At 39.3% G+C, this 16,021-nt stretch overlaps 1 protein-coding gene across 4 annotated transcripts in view; it reads left to right on the forward strand.

Moving 5' to 3' along the window:
• The window catches only part of numb (NUMB endocytic adaptor protein), a 36,209-nt gene that overhangs the window by 14,124 nt on the left and 6,064 nt on the right, over positions 1-16,021 (forward strand). For 2 of the 4 annotated variants that reach the window (XM_077538714.1, XM_077538717.1), the window contains exons 2-7: positions 3,018-3,157; positions 8,577-8,651; positions 12,467-12,499; positions 12,936-13,010; positions 14,656-14,796; positions 14,869-15,073. In XM_077538714.1, the coding sequence (XP_077394840.1) occupies positions 3,032-3,157; positions 8,577-8,651; positions 12,467-12,499; positions 12,936-13,010; positions 14,656-14,796; positions 14,869-15,073 (655 nt within the window). In that variant the 5' untranslated portion in view covers positions 3,018-3,031. The remainder of the gene's footprint in view (positions 1-3,017; positions 3,158-8,576; positions 8,652-12,466; positions 12,500-12,935; positions 13,011-14,655; positions 14,797-14,868; positions 15,074-16,021) is intronic. The other 2 variants (XM_077538715.1, XM_077538716.1) reach the window with 2 other exon arrangements.

Below are 16,021 nucleotides of genomic sequence, written 5' to 3' on the forward strand. Positions count from 1 at the left end.
CTGTTGAAAGTAGAGCATACAGTGAGGACTGTTAACTCATTCCCTCCCAGCCATTTTCACTGAAGCAAACACCTTCGCTCCCGGCTGTTTTACTGAATTTTGACTGATTTTGCAAGGCCCACAGAATATTGGGTTTTATTGCTATAAAAACATGGAACCTCAAAATAAAAAAATTATAATAATTAGATTCTCTCTTCTTTCATCAGGAAAAAAAAGCATATTTATCTATTTCCGTTTTGTAGCAATTAGCATGAGAATATAGCTACGTTTAATCATTATATCCATAAATCTGTTAAAAACACTGGGGCAAAAGAGCTTGTTGCAACATGGCCCTGGCTGATCTCTTATACTCTGCTGCCATCTGCTGGCCGTTTTTATGTAAAAACATCCATTGCTGTAACTTAGCGACCTCTTCAGGTCAGAAGCTGCATCAAAGCCTTCTCTGTGCTCTAGCATTAAAAAGAGAAAAACCGAATAAATGTTTTTGGAAGTGAAGGAAAAAGTATTAAACGTATTTATATGTTTTTGGGTTTGAATGTTTTAATAGATATTCCTTTCTGGTGTTAATTAAAAAAGTTGTTACCGTTTTTTGTAGAAATCCATAATTTTAAAAAATGGAATGTCAAGAAACTAACAGAATGGCCTATGCTTTTTAGCGAATCAAAATTTTGCTTTGTGAATGTTGTGAGTTCTCAACATGAGAAAATCAACCATGATTGCCGTGAAAAATGCACGGATAAACTTTTTGTTTATAGAGGCCTCAGGCCAAGCATTGGCGCCTGCTAGCTGATGTGTTGTAGCCGCTACCTTGCTGATGAACTCGCTGCAGTTTTATTTTATTTTATTTATTTATTTATTTATTTATTTTTTTAGGTAGCCTGTTTTTAATAGTTGTACAGTGGTGGAGAGGGACCGGGCTGGCAAACAACGAAATTCCACAGATAATAGATAATAGATATGAATTGGGGGGCGGGGCAGAGTATTTTATTTATTTCTTTTTTCTTTTTTAAAGGCTCCAAAAATAGCAGAAGACACCAATGAAAAATTAGTGACTATGCCATGTCGAGGCTCTTGAAACATCCGGTTAGACCACAGTCAACTCTTGGTCGCACTCGCCCCACCCTGAGTATAACGTTTGATGTGTTTGTGTGTCAGGGCCGAATGCTCCATTGTGCAGAGCTCCAATCTGGCCAGGGCAGATAAGCGCGAGCGCCTCACCTCAAGCGCTCTCCAACCCCCGACGACCACAGCCCCATCTTGTAGAACGGGTTTTATTATACACAAGACACTCTTTAGGTGTGTGTAGTTTACTACTAGGTGAGTGTGTGTGCAGACAGTCAGATCTCCTGGATTAAAAGATCTCTTAATCCCATCGGATCCCCGTCCGCTCAAAAAAGTTCGCGGCCTCAAGACGCCGGAATGCTACGGCTCACTGACTTCTGCTCCTCCGGTTACGAGTCGCCGAGCCAGACGTGAGCCGGTCCTTCAAAGATGGCCGCACCTCTCACTTCTCGTTTGGATCAGCGGCTTTTTAATTGGGTCTCTTTGGGGCCTACTAATCTCCCTGCAAAGTCGAGAAGACAATCGTTTAGGAGAGCGGCGGTTCTCAAACGTTTGCACCAAAAACCGCCTAAAAAGTACAAAGCTCTACAAGTTCCACCATGTTCAATTATAAAATACAGTAGCATTACTGTGGTACAAGTGTTCATCAAAAAATAATTTGTGATTATAAAATAAAATGTATAATTTGATTGTACATCAGTGTATCGCAACCAGGGTTATTATAGTTTTGGATTTTTTCATTTTAGTTAGTTTTGATTTTGTTTTGAGTTTTGTTTTTTGAATTGAGTTAGTTTTAATTAGTTTTCAAGGTGGTTTTGTTAGTTTTTATTAGTTTTAGTTATTTAATAAGTGCTTAGTTTTAGTTTTAGTTTTTTTTTTTGTGTATTACTTGTGCGCAATATTTAAAAAATATCATGGGAGCGACATCATCTGAAGGTACTTTTCTATTGGCTGCTGCGAGATGACATCACTTCCGTGTGACACACTTTCATTAGTTAAAATCACATTTAAAATCATCCCCAAAGGCTCATGCATTAAATTAATTTCCAAAGACTAAAACAAAGGACATTTTTGCTATAATTAGTTATTGTTAGTTTTGTAAACATAAAATGTAGTTTCTGTTTTTTTTTTTTTTAAAAAGCATTTTCATTTTTATTATATAGTTACCGAAAATGTTTTTTTTAATTTTAGTTTTCATTTCGATTGCAACACATGTAAACAGATAATAAAACGATACTCAGGCAAATGTCGCTGGCACAGATAGATGAACAAAGATCCATTATGTCGTGATTTGATTAATTTCCGACCAATTCGGCAAAATTTGATAATTTCCGGCAGTACAACTGATGAGAGGCTGCGAATTACTGTTGTATACTGCACGAGAATAACACTCAAGTCCCACATCAATGCTCACGTTTGATCATTAACTGCGAGAAGCTATTATTGATCACGTCTGCCGCTCATTCAGTGAGTCTAAAGTTTGACTTGGCTGCTCCAATATCATTATCGATTGATCAGGGGTAATAAATGACACAATAGTGCGTCACATCGCTGTCCTGTGTGTCATACCGAAACAAACGATTCTCAAAATGTGTACACCATGTTGTTGTTTGAAACACAGTTGCTTTTTGTAAACATGTTGTCGTTGTTTAGCTCCACATCTGGACATAATGTGCTGTGGCTCTGATTGATTTTCTCTCAACTCTCAGCTTCACAGTTGCTTGTTTTTTTTTTTTTTACCCGTAAGCCTAAAGTATGACTAAAACATTTGTGTGTAATAAATCTTATATTTTATTTTAATACAGATAAATTAATAATTAATTTAAATTATTAAAATAATACAATAAAATGGCAACGTCCAACCCTAGCACAAACACACCGAGCAGACTCATTTCTATGCTCACCGTACAATTTCATATTTACCCCACTGACGTTGCGCCTGCTATGACCTCCAGCAGGGAGCTCCGCGATGAACAAGCTACGGCAGAGCTTCCGGCGGAAGAAGGACATCTACGTGCCCGAGTCCAGCCGGCCGCACCAGTGGCAGACGGATGAGGAGGCGGTCCGCAGTGGGAAATGCAGCTTTGCTGTCAAGGTGACACTCGCTCTCATACAAATTCCTACAGCGCCAACCTTATTGTGTCACTTAGAGAGCGACGCTTTGTAACTCTAGGACGTAACGTGTGATTAATCACAAGCATTCACAAAGTCTTTGCAGTCTAGCTAAAATATTGTGTTGTCTAAGTGCACAACAATATTGTGATTGTCCTGCTCTCGTTTTACTTTTTGAATACAGGCCGGCAACCCTGGGGAGGATTTTTTTTTTATTAATTTTGTTTTATATAGTAACGGAGGATGCTGTGGGGTTGTCTCTGGCCATGCATATCTTGTGGTGGTGGTGGTGGTGGTGGTGGTGGTGTTGCTGCCGTTGCCTCAGTGGATGAGGATTTCACCTGTTATTTTGGTGCTTGTTGGTATTCTACTATAAAAAAATAATAATAATAAAATAAAAAAATATTTCCTTAGGTCAGGCTATTTGCGGAAATATTTTATTTTAATCTTTAGTATTTTTTTTTATTTAATTTGTATTATTATTGTGTTTATTTTTACATTTTATTTTAATTGTATGTAGTTTTCAAGAAAGCTTGACTTATTTCCATGAACTAGCCGTGTTGCGGATATGACATAAAATATATAATATACATAAAATATCAAAATTTACAACATTAGCAATTTGAATTGTATTTATTTATGTATTTTTTGGGCGGTAAACTTAACTGTCCCCTTGCTGACACGGCAATATAAGATTTAATATAAAATTCTGACACTTTTTTTTTTTTTTTTTTAATTGTAATTTTTATTTATTTTTTGGCGGTAAAATCAACTTATTTCATCACTGAGCCTTGCTGACATGGCAATATTAACTTTATTATTCATTATTATTTTATTTTTACGTTTAGTTTATTTTTTAATACAGTGATTAACTGCTGACAGTCTATATGTAAAACTTTGTAACAGTCATTTTTCTTTCTACCTATTCTTTTATTGTAATCTCTTTAAATTAGAATTAATTTGTAGTTTTGTTTTTGAATGTTTGTGTTTAATTTATTCTTGATGATCCCTTTTGCACATGGCAACTTAAGATAGAATATAAAACCCTTCATTTATAACATTAAAAAAAAAAAAATCCCCCTACAAGCACGCCTCATTAGTCTCGTAGCCTCTGCAGGTGAACGGACGGGCTTGGGTGGCAAGAGTCGACTATTTTGGCAACAAAAGTTGTCTTATGCAAACAGAAGCGCAACAACTCGCTTCCTCTCATTTCTATAGAAATGAAAACTGGAATGTCAAGAATGACAAAACAGATAATAAAATTCGTGACACACAATATGGAAGTGAGCAGGTTGAATGAAAATGTCAAGTTTCCAATCAGCCAAATTGTATGCAGTGCACACTTACCCATGTTGTATGATGAGCTTATGTGTTACAAGTTTTTGTTTTTTTTAAATAAAAAAAGTAATTTTATTAATATAACCAAAATAATGATAAAACATAGCAAATGAAAAGGATATACAAAATCAAGCAAAATACTATCTACATAATTTATAGTCATATGCATAATATTTACATATATATGCAATTGCAAATATTAACAGTAAAATGACAAATAAAAATAAAATTGCAAATAATTGTAATAATTATATACAACTAACAATTGAAAAGATACACACAGATAAATACAAATATTTGTAAAAATGTACCAATTTTTGTTTTTACATAGCACATTGGGACAACGTGCTGTGATTATAATTTTTTTCCCCACACTTACCACACCTAACATAAATCAACATGTCTGAATGTGGTGCAAATGATTTGTGCTTTTGCGGTCACATTTTGACACTTACTTCTTCGTCTTCATCTTCTTCGTCTTCCTCTTCTTTTCTTCGTCCTTCTTTTCTTCTTCTTCTTCTTCTTCTCCTTCTCCTCCTCCTCTTTGTCTTCTTCTCCTTCTCCTCCTTCTCCTTTTCCTTCTCTTTCTCCTCCTTCTCCTTCTCTTTCTCCTCATCCTTCTCGTTTTTTTCTACTGCTGCCTCGTTGTTGTTCCCTTCAAACTAGCATGCTAACCCCCCCTCCGCCAACCCGACCCCTCCCCACGCGCCTCCTCTAGGTGCCTCCAGTGAGCGGAGTGGTGTGTGGGATCGCAATAGTTGCAATGGAATTATCTCCCGACTGCTGCACCGAGGGTTGACCGCTCGGCAGGGAGGAGGGATGAGGTCTGATCTTGGCTGCTTGCGGTTCAAGTGGGAGCTCGGCGTACGGTCCGCTGTGTTTCAATGAGCCGCAGTTTGTGCGTCAGAGTCACCGTGACATTTCGTAGACATCTTACTCAATTGTTCGAGGCCATTTAGAAATGGTGGTTTTATTAAAAATGCGTTGCCAGGCTGCCAAGTGATGGAGACAGATGCAGTGGGAATCGCAGGGTAACGTGCTCGCAGAGTTTATTAATCATGCTGCAGTGCAGGATAGGATCAGAAAAAGGAAGTGAGCTCGTAACGACGTTTTTATTCTGAGTTGGTTAGTTTGTTGGTTGCCCACTAGGTAGTTTTAAATCATCTGTATTGAAAATAAAGGTACCGCTAACTAGAGATTACTAGTTCAATATATGGAGTTGCTTTTTAAAACGAAACGAAAAACATCATGACCTGAGAAATGGTTGTAAAAAAAATCTTAAAAATGTAGAACAATAAATAACACAATGTTTGATTAAATTGTTCTACTGCTTTTTTGGGGGGGCGTTGTGGAGGTGGGATAGTCAGGCAAGGAATTGTCATTATATACGAGCTCTAGCCTCTTTTAATTATTCTTTCAAAATTAATTCCTTTTAATCTCTTATCTGGTAAAATCAACTGGTGTTCGTCAGACAGAAAGAAACATGATTCCATTCTTGATGATTTCATACTGCACAGCAGCTTTGTACAAATCTGATCTAAATTGGATAACTACCTGCCCTAGGATGACTGCCAAGTGGAACCGATACTGGACACAGTCCACATTTGTGTTGTTTTTATCAGGCTTTCTATGACTGCTTAACATTCTTGAAAATGTGAAAACATGTTAACTTGTAATACTTACTTTTCAAGGTTTGGAAAGCGTTTTGATACGTCATGCAATCCTACGCCATTTGTTGGTTGATTTTGTTGGCTTTTGGTTAGTTTAGTAGCTCTTTTTTAGTAAGATAATTCATTGATTTGTTGTCTTTGGTTAGTCGGTCAGTTGGATTGTTCAATATATTCAGCGCATTATAGTCAGTTGGTTAGTCGTCAGTGAATATGTATGGTTATTGTTTTGTTGGTTCGTTTGTACTTTGTTTGTACTTTCCAGAAATTCATGCATGTGTTCAATATGAGCGCGTTGGCCCATGAGAGACATTGGAGCGTAACGTCTGTCACAAGTCCACCAGGCCGACATGCCAGACCGGCATTCGAACACCTTTGCCACAGCGACTGTGCATCCTTATGTGCACACGTGCAGATTGTGAGCATTGAAATACATGGTGACTCACGGCCGCGGCGTCACGCTCTGGAAATAACGCGGCCGGCCCTCCGAGGGCAGGGTGGCCTGGCGAGGGTTGGCGTCATTCGCCGTGTATCTACGAGGAAAGGGTAAGGACTTCCTCTCGGTCCGCACAATGGCTTCTGGCGTTCCCGAGTCGCACGCACAAGGATGGGATGCTGCCGAAAGGCCGGCAGAGGGGAGAGCTCGTTCTTGGTGCTCCGTGCCTGCGGTGCAGCACAGCCAGAGGAAACGAGGCAGGAACAGTCTTGAGGGGTTGACTCCGTCTCGTGTTTAGTGCAAAAGAGCAGAGTCAGGTCACCTTTAGATAAGGATGAATTAATGAGTCACATCCTGAAAAGTGGAATTTCGTTTTCACATCCTCTGTGTTAGTGGATGACATGAATGCTAATTTTACAGGGGGGAAAAAAATTACAACAGCCTGTTGACGTCTCTCCATTTGTAGATTCATTTTCACCTTGTCAGTTTGTTAGTTGCCTATATAAATTGTTGGATTATCAGCTAATTGTACGGTATGCTAGTGGGTTGGTTAGTAAGGTTTAGTTAGTTTCATGTTAGTTTGTTGGTTACTAACTAAGACATTTGGTTTGGTTTTGGTTGATTCTTCAGTCAGGATTGTTAGCTGGCTTGTTGGTTGGTAAGTGTGTCATTGGTTAGTTAGTTGTTTGGTGCGTGGTAAATTGGTTGCTGGCTATATTTAAGTCAGTTTGTTAGATATTAGTTGGTTATTTTGGTCTTTAGTTAGTATGTCAGTTATTACGTGCTCTTATTTTTTGGGATAGGTAGTTTGTTGGTTGGTTAGTTAATTTGTATGTTAGCTAGTTGGTTAGCAAGTGGTTAGATAGTCTGATTAGTTTGTTTGCAAAGTAGTTTTTAAAATGAGTTTCTTAGGTGGTTGGCTGGTTGGTTATTTTGTTGGTTACTATGTTAGTAGGTTATTTGGTTGTTTAGTTTAGAATTTGTTATTTTGACAGTTTAGTGTTTGTTTGTTTTTTTTGTTGGCAATTTACAAAGTCCATTGGTAAGTTGTTGGTTTGGTAAAGTGGCTATTTTGTTGTTAGTTGGTAGGTTGTCAATTTTAGTCATTTAGTTTGTTAGTTTGGTGGTTATGCAGAAGTTTTGAAGGTAAAATAAAAAAAAATATATATAATAATCCAGCATAAACATTGTAGAAGGGTGACACGGTGTTCAGAATTTTCACACACATTTGTGCCTATGTAGGAATATATTTTCACTTTTGGTTGTCAGAATCTGCTTGCATTGGGACAAAGTGGGGCAGTGACCCAAGATCACGCAGATGGAGCTGCAGTGAAAAAAACTGTACCATGCACTACTGCAACTTTTACGACTGGAGTGAAACAGACAGTGCACGTCATGACGGATTAGGGTTGTCTGCCGACTGCCGTTCTAGTTTGAAACGTTACGTTTTTCCTCTGACGTGCACTGTGGAGATTTCCTCGCCATGATGCGTCTGCTTCCCAAGTGCTGCGTGAAAGAGACTGTTGTGTTTTAATCTGGGATTAGGATTAATCATATCTTTGGTAGAGGACACAAGATGAAGACACCGTGTTCTTTGCTTATTGTGCTAAGGCCAGTCTGCTTAATTCAGACGCTCTCATTACAAGCCCTCACTCTTTTCATATTTCACGTAAGCACACTCGCATGCGCTCTCGCGAGATGTAGCTATTCAGCTTTGTCCTCCAGAAATGGCAAGGGATCGCCTGAACTACCACTGACCTCGTGATTGTATTTAATTATGTGTATAAATCAGTGGTGCTAAGATGCCAGGGGCGTACAAGTCTCACTGAAATAACCAACCTCAGTGTGCACTTTTATTATCACGACCTTATTTAATTTCACTCCGCATGCCTTGGGAAGCCTTTTACGCGCCATTACTCACTTTGGTTTGTGTACGTGTATGTGTGTCTCTCTTCCTGCAGTACTTGGGACACGTGGAGGTGGAAGAGTCGCGGGGCATGCACATCTGCGAGGACGCGGTCAAGCGGCTGAAGATGGTAAGTTTTCCCTGGAAGAAGCCCCTCCTCCATCTTGTCTGCGCGCTTCAGGTTTTCTTTCCTGGTGTTTCCCGCTCCAACATTCCCATCCCTCCCTCTCACTCTGTCCGCTGCATTAATTCTACTAAGTTCGATACGGGGGAAGGGCGGGGGATTGTTGTCGGTCGAGATCCCCGACCCGGTCGTGAACTCACCCAGGAGTGAAGGCCAAGGCGCAGCTTCGGGGTCTTTCTCACTGTGATTGGAACGTAGAAGACTTGCCATTTATTCACCTTTCACGCAGAACTTAGTCAAAGTGGAAATATCCGGTTAGCATGAAATAGGCTTGTATGTTGCATCGTCCTGCCTCAGTTACGGTTCTGATACTGCCTCCAACGGCGGAACGTTGGCAACTCTTTGCATGTATTGAAAAGGACAGCGGTGGACATAAACGTCCGTATCAATCAGAACACAGACGCAGTCGTGTGGCCTGAAGGGAGCGTTCAAGAGAGATGGAACGTCCACACATTCACAATGCATCTGATGAACAAAAAATAAAAAATAAATTAGACACACACTCTCATATGTATGATTCCTACACAAATATCCCCCGCGAGCATACACACGACACGGCGCTTGATAAGGTCACGTGGAGCCCGAGGCCACGCACTCTTTTACGGCTTTGGCCATCGTCGGACAACATGGAGCCTGCTGCCATCCTCCGGCGGGCACTGACCGTCTCTTTGCCCTCAACCTAATGACATTTCTCTGGCCTGCGCTGAGGCCCGGAAGCCCGTTGGTGGATGGGCAGTACATGACAATTGTATTATGTGCGCGCGCATGAGTGTGTTTGTAACTGTTTACAGTTATTACCTTTTTTTTTTGCCCCCCACCCGAGTTTAAAAATAAGAGGTCTCGTTGAAGGCGGTGTTTTCAAGTGGCTAATGCGAGGTTATATAATTCTGGCTCATCCTCATTGATGCTTTAATATGCTAACAGTTGTCATTACGTTGTTACTTATGCTTGCTGGCCTTCCAATGAGTCCATTGTATTCCTGGGAGTCGCGCTTTTTTTATTTTTTGTTCTCACGACTCGTTCTGTGACTAATCAACCTCCACGCTGCCCCTGCTGTGATGTCACTTCCTGTACTTGGCTCTAAGTTTGGTAAAAGCCACTGCTGTTTTAACACATTTTACACAGAACCCAGTGAAGGCCGCATGTTGCTGCAATTGGGATTTGATGCCAACAAAGCTCATAAAATTCCCAGTTTAGTTTTAACAGATTAGCTTTCTCTTGTAGTGGGTTCGACAGAATCTTCTAAACACAAAAGATCCACTGTATATATGCCATTTACACAGAACCCAGCAAAGGCAGAAAATTGTCGCATCTGGAATTCTCTGGCACCAAAGCTCCTTTTACGTTGTTTTTATATACATAGCAAATATTGCAAAAAAAATCTAGTGCTGAAACAGTTAATTGAATAATTCACACAATCACTACATTTTATACCAGGGGTGTCAAACATAAGGCCCGGGGGCCGGATCAGGCCCGCAATGGGGTTTAATCCGGCCCGCGAGATGGTTTTGTAAAGTTAAAAAAAAAAGAAAAAAAAAGACTGTCGGCCCAATTAATCAGCCGGCCACAATCAAAGCTTATAAATTCATAATTACACAAGTAAGTCTCAGTTGAGCAATGCATCTTGTACATGGAATTGCTCTGAATGTCGTTATTTTAAACACAATTTAAAGTTAGTTTGTTTAAAAAATAAAAACATGAATCAAACACAAACATGCTGAATAAGACACATTCAACTACACATATGACAAGGATTAACGTCCTTATAACTTCATTAACGGCACCCGGCACACAATCAGTGAACATTATACAGGTTTATGCAAAAAAAAATTTAGGACAATATTTGTACAGATGCGCCCCACAATTTAGGGCTGGCCCACAAATACCGAAAATCTGCATGTAATTGACGGCAATGTTTTACAAATTATTTTACAATTTTACCGATCCGGCCCAATTGCGAATATATTTTCCTCCATGTGGCCCCTGAGCTAATATGAGTTTGACACCCCTGTTTTATACAGTAAGTGGTATAATATAATAAAGTCCTTTTACTTACTTTAACTCTCAAACATCCACTTTTTTTCTGACCCAGTGATCCTTCCCACTCTCATATCTTAAAGAAAGCACAGAAATTGTATTACTTGTTGTTGGTGTTATATTTTTTTGTCTTTTTAAGCAGGTTTAAATTGTGCTGTTGCCCAGAAATGCTTCAATTCAACCCCCCAAAGCCACCCCATCCAATTCCCAGCCTTTTAATCTTTTTCCCACCCCGACCCTCACCTTGGCTAACTACAGCTAACCAATAGCCGCCACCGTCATCATCTGCATGTGCCACTAACATGACTTACTGGTTAACATGCTAGAGATCATGCATTCAAACGTCTCCAACCCGGCCGGCATGTAACAGGAGCAGAGTGGCACGCCTTTCCACGGCTTACCGGTGCGGCACAAGGAGGGAGGGAGGAGGGGATTAAGAGTAAAGACTAGCCTGCATCTGGTTTCTTTTTAGCGGCCTCAACTTGACCTCCCCCCCACCTGACTGTTCAACACGCAGACATCAGATTCACACTACTTTTGTCACATGTGAAAGCGTGACTCGGGGAACACAGTGGAACCTCTTAAGTTTACAGAAGCAGCAAAACTAAGCAATAGTCGTTCTATTTAAAGACTTCCCACTACAATAACGTTGAGTTTTCAAAATTATTTTTGTGTGTGTGTGTGTGTTTTAGTGGTGGTGGGGGGAGGGGGAGGGGGTGTCAGTAAAAAACTATAAAGTATGTGTTATATGTGACCTCACTAGTCTAAACATGACAATCTGATTCATATTACATTTGTGAAATAAGAGTTATGATGCTAATCCAGCCGTTTTTGTCCATCTCAGGGAGTGGCCATTTTGCTACTTGCTGTCGACTGATGATGACATCAGAGTTGCTCAGGCAACAACCAATCACAGCGCACCTGTTTTCTGAAGCTGTGTTGTGATTTGGTTGTTGCCTGGGCAACATGGATGTCATTTTCACTCGTCAGCAAGTGGCAAAATGGCCGCCTTCTGAAATGGAGCATAACTGCTTGATTTTACTGCTTAACTCATATTCTTACGCAAACGCAATATTAACCAGAATATCATATTTAGACTAGTTGGCTGCATACAACATATTTTTGTCTTTTTTTGGGGGGGGGGGGTGACTTCCTCTTGAAGCAACTAAATCCACCCGCATATCTCCATCTTGGAGGGCGGCCATTTTGGCACTTGGTTGTCAACTGAAAGTGTCATCGCAGCTGCTCAGAGTTCATTTACTGACCAATCACGGAAAGATTAAAAATCAGATTTTTATGGGGGGAAAAGGGTGATTTAACTTAAAGGCCGTATCGTCGAGCCTGGGGTTCCACTGTGTATTTTTTTTCTCTCAAATACAATGACATGGAATACGTTATCAGAACTGGTTGGGTTGGTTTCATTCTTTTGAACGGTCTGTCGAGGTTGTGACACTTCTTGCTCGTTTTTTTTTTTTTTTTTTGGGCGTTAACATGTGTATCTTCTGTGTGTGTTTGTGGTGTGTGTGGTGATACTAACTCTGACCACAATTAGTGTACAATCAGTGGCACTCATAAACAGTCAATCAAGAATAAAACAACCAAATCAACCCCATTCCTCGTCATAGGTTTCTTCCAATGAACACTGTCATACTTTGTCCACCCCCATCCCTCTCACCTGCCCCGTTTTTGTTTTGTTTTGTTTTGTTTTTTAAACAACCATCCAGGACAGGAAATTCTTCAAAGGATTCTTTTCCAAAGTAAGTTGCAGATTTGTACCCAGTTCGAGTGCCTTTCACTTTTCCTTTCTCTCACATAACAAGTCACCCTTTTTGAAGTCCAGATCATGCACACGCGCACACTAAACACACAGATGCATGTGTCTGAGTGGATAGGGATTTAGATCCGGGTGGGGCACTTTATTGTTTGAGTGCGAATGGTGTTAACAGCTCTTTACTCGTCAGTAAGACAAAAGTGGAATAATTGCTTGAATGAGCGTCGACTACACACGTGCACAGTCACGCAGTCCTAACCAACAGGCGTCACCTGAGCACCGACCTTCTCGTTCCTCTCCTTCCGTTTGGCTTGAATGGCACAGCAACTTTTTGGATCAGTAGCTGTTTTTACTGTTGACTGAATTATCTTGTTGTTGTTTTTTTTTTTTTTTCTCTTTTTTTTTTTTTTTACTGTACACAGGCAGGCAAGAAGGCAGTGCGTGCCGTGTTGTGGGTGTCAGCGGATGGTCTCCGCGTGGTCGACGACAAAACTAAGGTGAGAAAACTCACTGGATGATGGGCCTAACCCATTGAATTGATTTTAGCGATTAATCTTTAACAACTAATGCAAAAACAGTTGCATATTACACTTTTAACCAAAAAAATAAAATAAGACATAAGCGTGTATATCAATCACATAACTTTACTCTAGGAATTACTATTTAGCTTAATGCTAACAAACATTGCAAATGCTGGCAGGTAACGATATTTAAACACAAATCGTAGCGCAGCACACACACATATCGAGGCTTATATTATTGTCCTGTGTGAAAAATTACGAATAATAATGTGGCTTACTGAGCTGTCATCCTTTACATGAACAGTATGTCCTTATGTCTGAAATATATTGCCCCCAAGTAGGTTAAGAACGGACCATAAGGAGCTGTAACAATGTCCATTCAATTGGAGCAAAAAAAAAAAAAAGACAAACTATTTCTTTACATTCTATTTATGTCACTACTGTGCAATATTGTAGAGTGCTGTTTTTAATGCATTACAAATAATTGTCTTTAGCATTTCCATTCATTTAAATGCAGAAAGATGATTTGAGATGCAATTGATTTGAGTTACGAGCTTGGTCACACAGCAAGTGAAACTTGGAGCACAAGGCACCACTGTATTTGCTTTCTTATTGTACACATAAAGGCCTCGCGTAATCTGCAGTTGAGTAAATAAATGTCCAGGCGCCATTACTTATGGAAATAGGCTCTGCACTATAGTCAGTGTGCATGCAGGAACAGGATCATATTATTCACATAAGGTTAGGCTGACATCTGCTGGAAAATGGTGGAACTACTTCCTACTACCTGATGATGAATGATTTTTCAGCTATGAAGGTAACTAATGAAAAGCTAATAAAAAACAAAAAAACAAAAACCTAAATAAGTCGATGGCATACTATGAAAATTACAATAATATATTCTTATCTTTTGTCAACTGATGCTAAAGAAAAATATCAATACTGCATATGTGAAATATAAAATATCATATAGCAACAGTCAATGTTTATTTATTTCAGTTGTAATTAATTACATAACGCGTGCAAATTACAGAGATTTATGAACTTGTTGAGATTTGTACTGACAAAGATATTTACCAAAAAGTGTTTTGAGTTCATTTTGAGTTGAGTTTAGTCAGGGAGAAGATGTATGATAGAATTTTTTTTTTCTTTTTTTTTTTTTAAAGCCCCTTCATACCCGCATTTTTTCTTCTGTCCAAATTTTTTTTTTCTGCTGATTTTGTCTCTTTTCCCATCTAAGATCAACATGGACTTTTTTTTATTTTTTATTTTTTATTTTTTATTTTTATTTTTATTTTTATTTTTATTTTTATTTTATTTTTTTAGGGTGGGCGCTATCTCATGTGTATAGTTGTTATAGTGGACGCCAGGATAATATGACCAGAACGTGTTGTGAACTTGCCAAACTTTTATGCAACATTTTTAACATGAATATCATGCAAATCAACTTTCGATTGTGGTTGGTGAGCTAGGATCCAATCATGAACCAGAAATTATGCGTTTTATGTCATTTCCGTCTCCAGTTCTGAAGGGGTTTTAAGTATAACTGAAAAAAAAAACAGCAATTATTATTATGAAATCTTTTTATCGTGATGATAGAGCTGACTGTTCTCTTCCACAGGACCTGATCCTTGACCAGACGATCGAAAAGGTGTCATTCTGCGCGCCGGACCGGAACTTCGAGAGAGCATTTTCGTACATCTGCCGGGACGGGACGACACGCCGCTGGATCTGCCATTGCTTCATGGCCGTCAAAGACTCGGTGAGAATGCCGCACGAGGAAGAAAAACTGAGCAATGGATGCAAACGTGACCACGCAATGCCGTGCCTGTAGGGAGAGCGGCTCAGTCACGCCGTGGGCTGCGCCTTCGCCGCCTGTCTGGAGCGCAAGCAGAAGCGGGAGAAGGAGTGCGGCGTCACGGCCACATTTGACGCCAACCGGACCACCTTCACCCGCGAGGGGTCCTTCCGGGTCACCACGGCCACGGAGGCGGCCGAGCGGGAGGAAGTCATGAGGCAGCTGCAGGATGCTAAAAAAGGTGCCTGTCTAGAAACTCGCACACTTCCCGGGATTGTTTTTGGCTTGTTACTTGTGTTTGGCTACGGAAGTCGTTCTTCTAAGGGAATATTCCATTTTAAGCTCTCACGTGATCACATAGCTAACTTGGTGATGATTTTCCAGAACACACGTTTTTTTGTTTTTTTTTTTCCTTTTAAATGCAACTGGAGGGCCTTTTCTGTTTACGCAGATGGTGGTAGCGTTTGCTGGAAGGGAAACATTTAAAAATTTACCATATTGATGGCAGCCGTGAGATTTTAGTCAACTGTAGTAATATGGAAGTGTCTATTAGAGGGAGGCTTTAATTGTACGTGTTTAGAATAATATAAAACATTACCAGTATACATATACGTTTTTTTTTTGTTTTTTTTTTACCATTTTATTCATTTATTTATTTGCTGGTTTTCATTTATAATTAAATAAAATGAGTTTTTTATTTTATTTTTTTTCTATTTTAGTCTTACTTTGTGTTTATTTTTTTATTGCTGTTGATTATAGTTTATATTATATATTTTGTATACTTTTTAATTTGATGCCTTATTTTTAATGTTTATGTTGTATTTTGACTTTTACGTTTACATTTGAAACATTTATTTATTTATTTTCTATATTAGTACTTATATAGTCCGTAAATTTATTTTTGATTTTTTTTTTCTTACTATCAGCAAATGCAATCGTTCTGTAAATACCTGCAAATCATGGCTGAAAAAGTTGAATGGTAAAATACATATTTTTGTGAAACACGGTGTCATTGTCCAAATACTGCCACCATTATACCATAATGACAAAATAAGCCAAAAAATGATTATATTAAGCATCCAGAAAGTATTCACAGCACGCTTCTAAATAACACCCCACCCGGAAAGAGAAAATGAAAAATTGAATGGGTGAAACTGTCGAAAGAGAGGTCTGACTAGCTTGTGGTATC

Source organism: Festucalex cinctus, chromosome 12 (assembly GCF_051991245.1).
Source record: "Festucalex cinctus isolate MCC-2025b chromosome 12, RoL_Fcin_1.0, whole genome shotgun sequence".
NCBI lineage: Eukaryota > Metazoa > Chordata > Actinopteri > Syngnathiformes > Syngnathidae > Festucalex > Festucalex cinctus.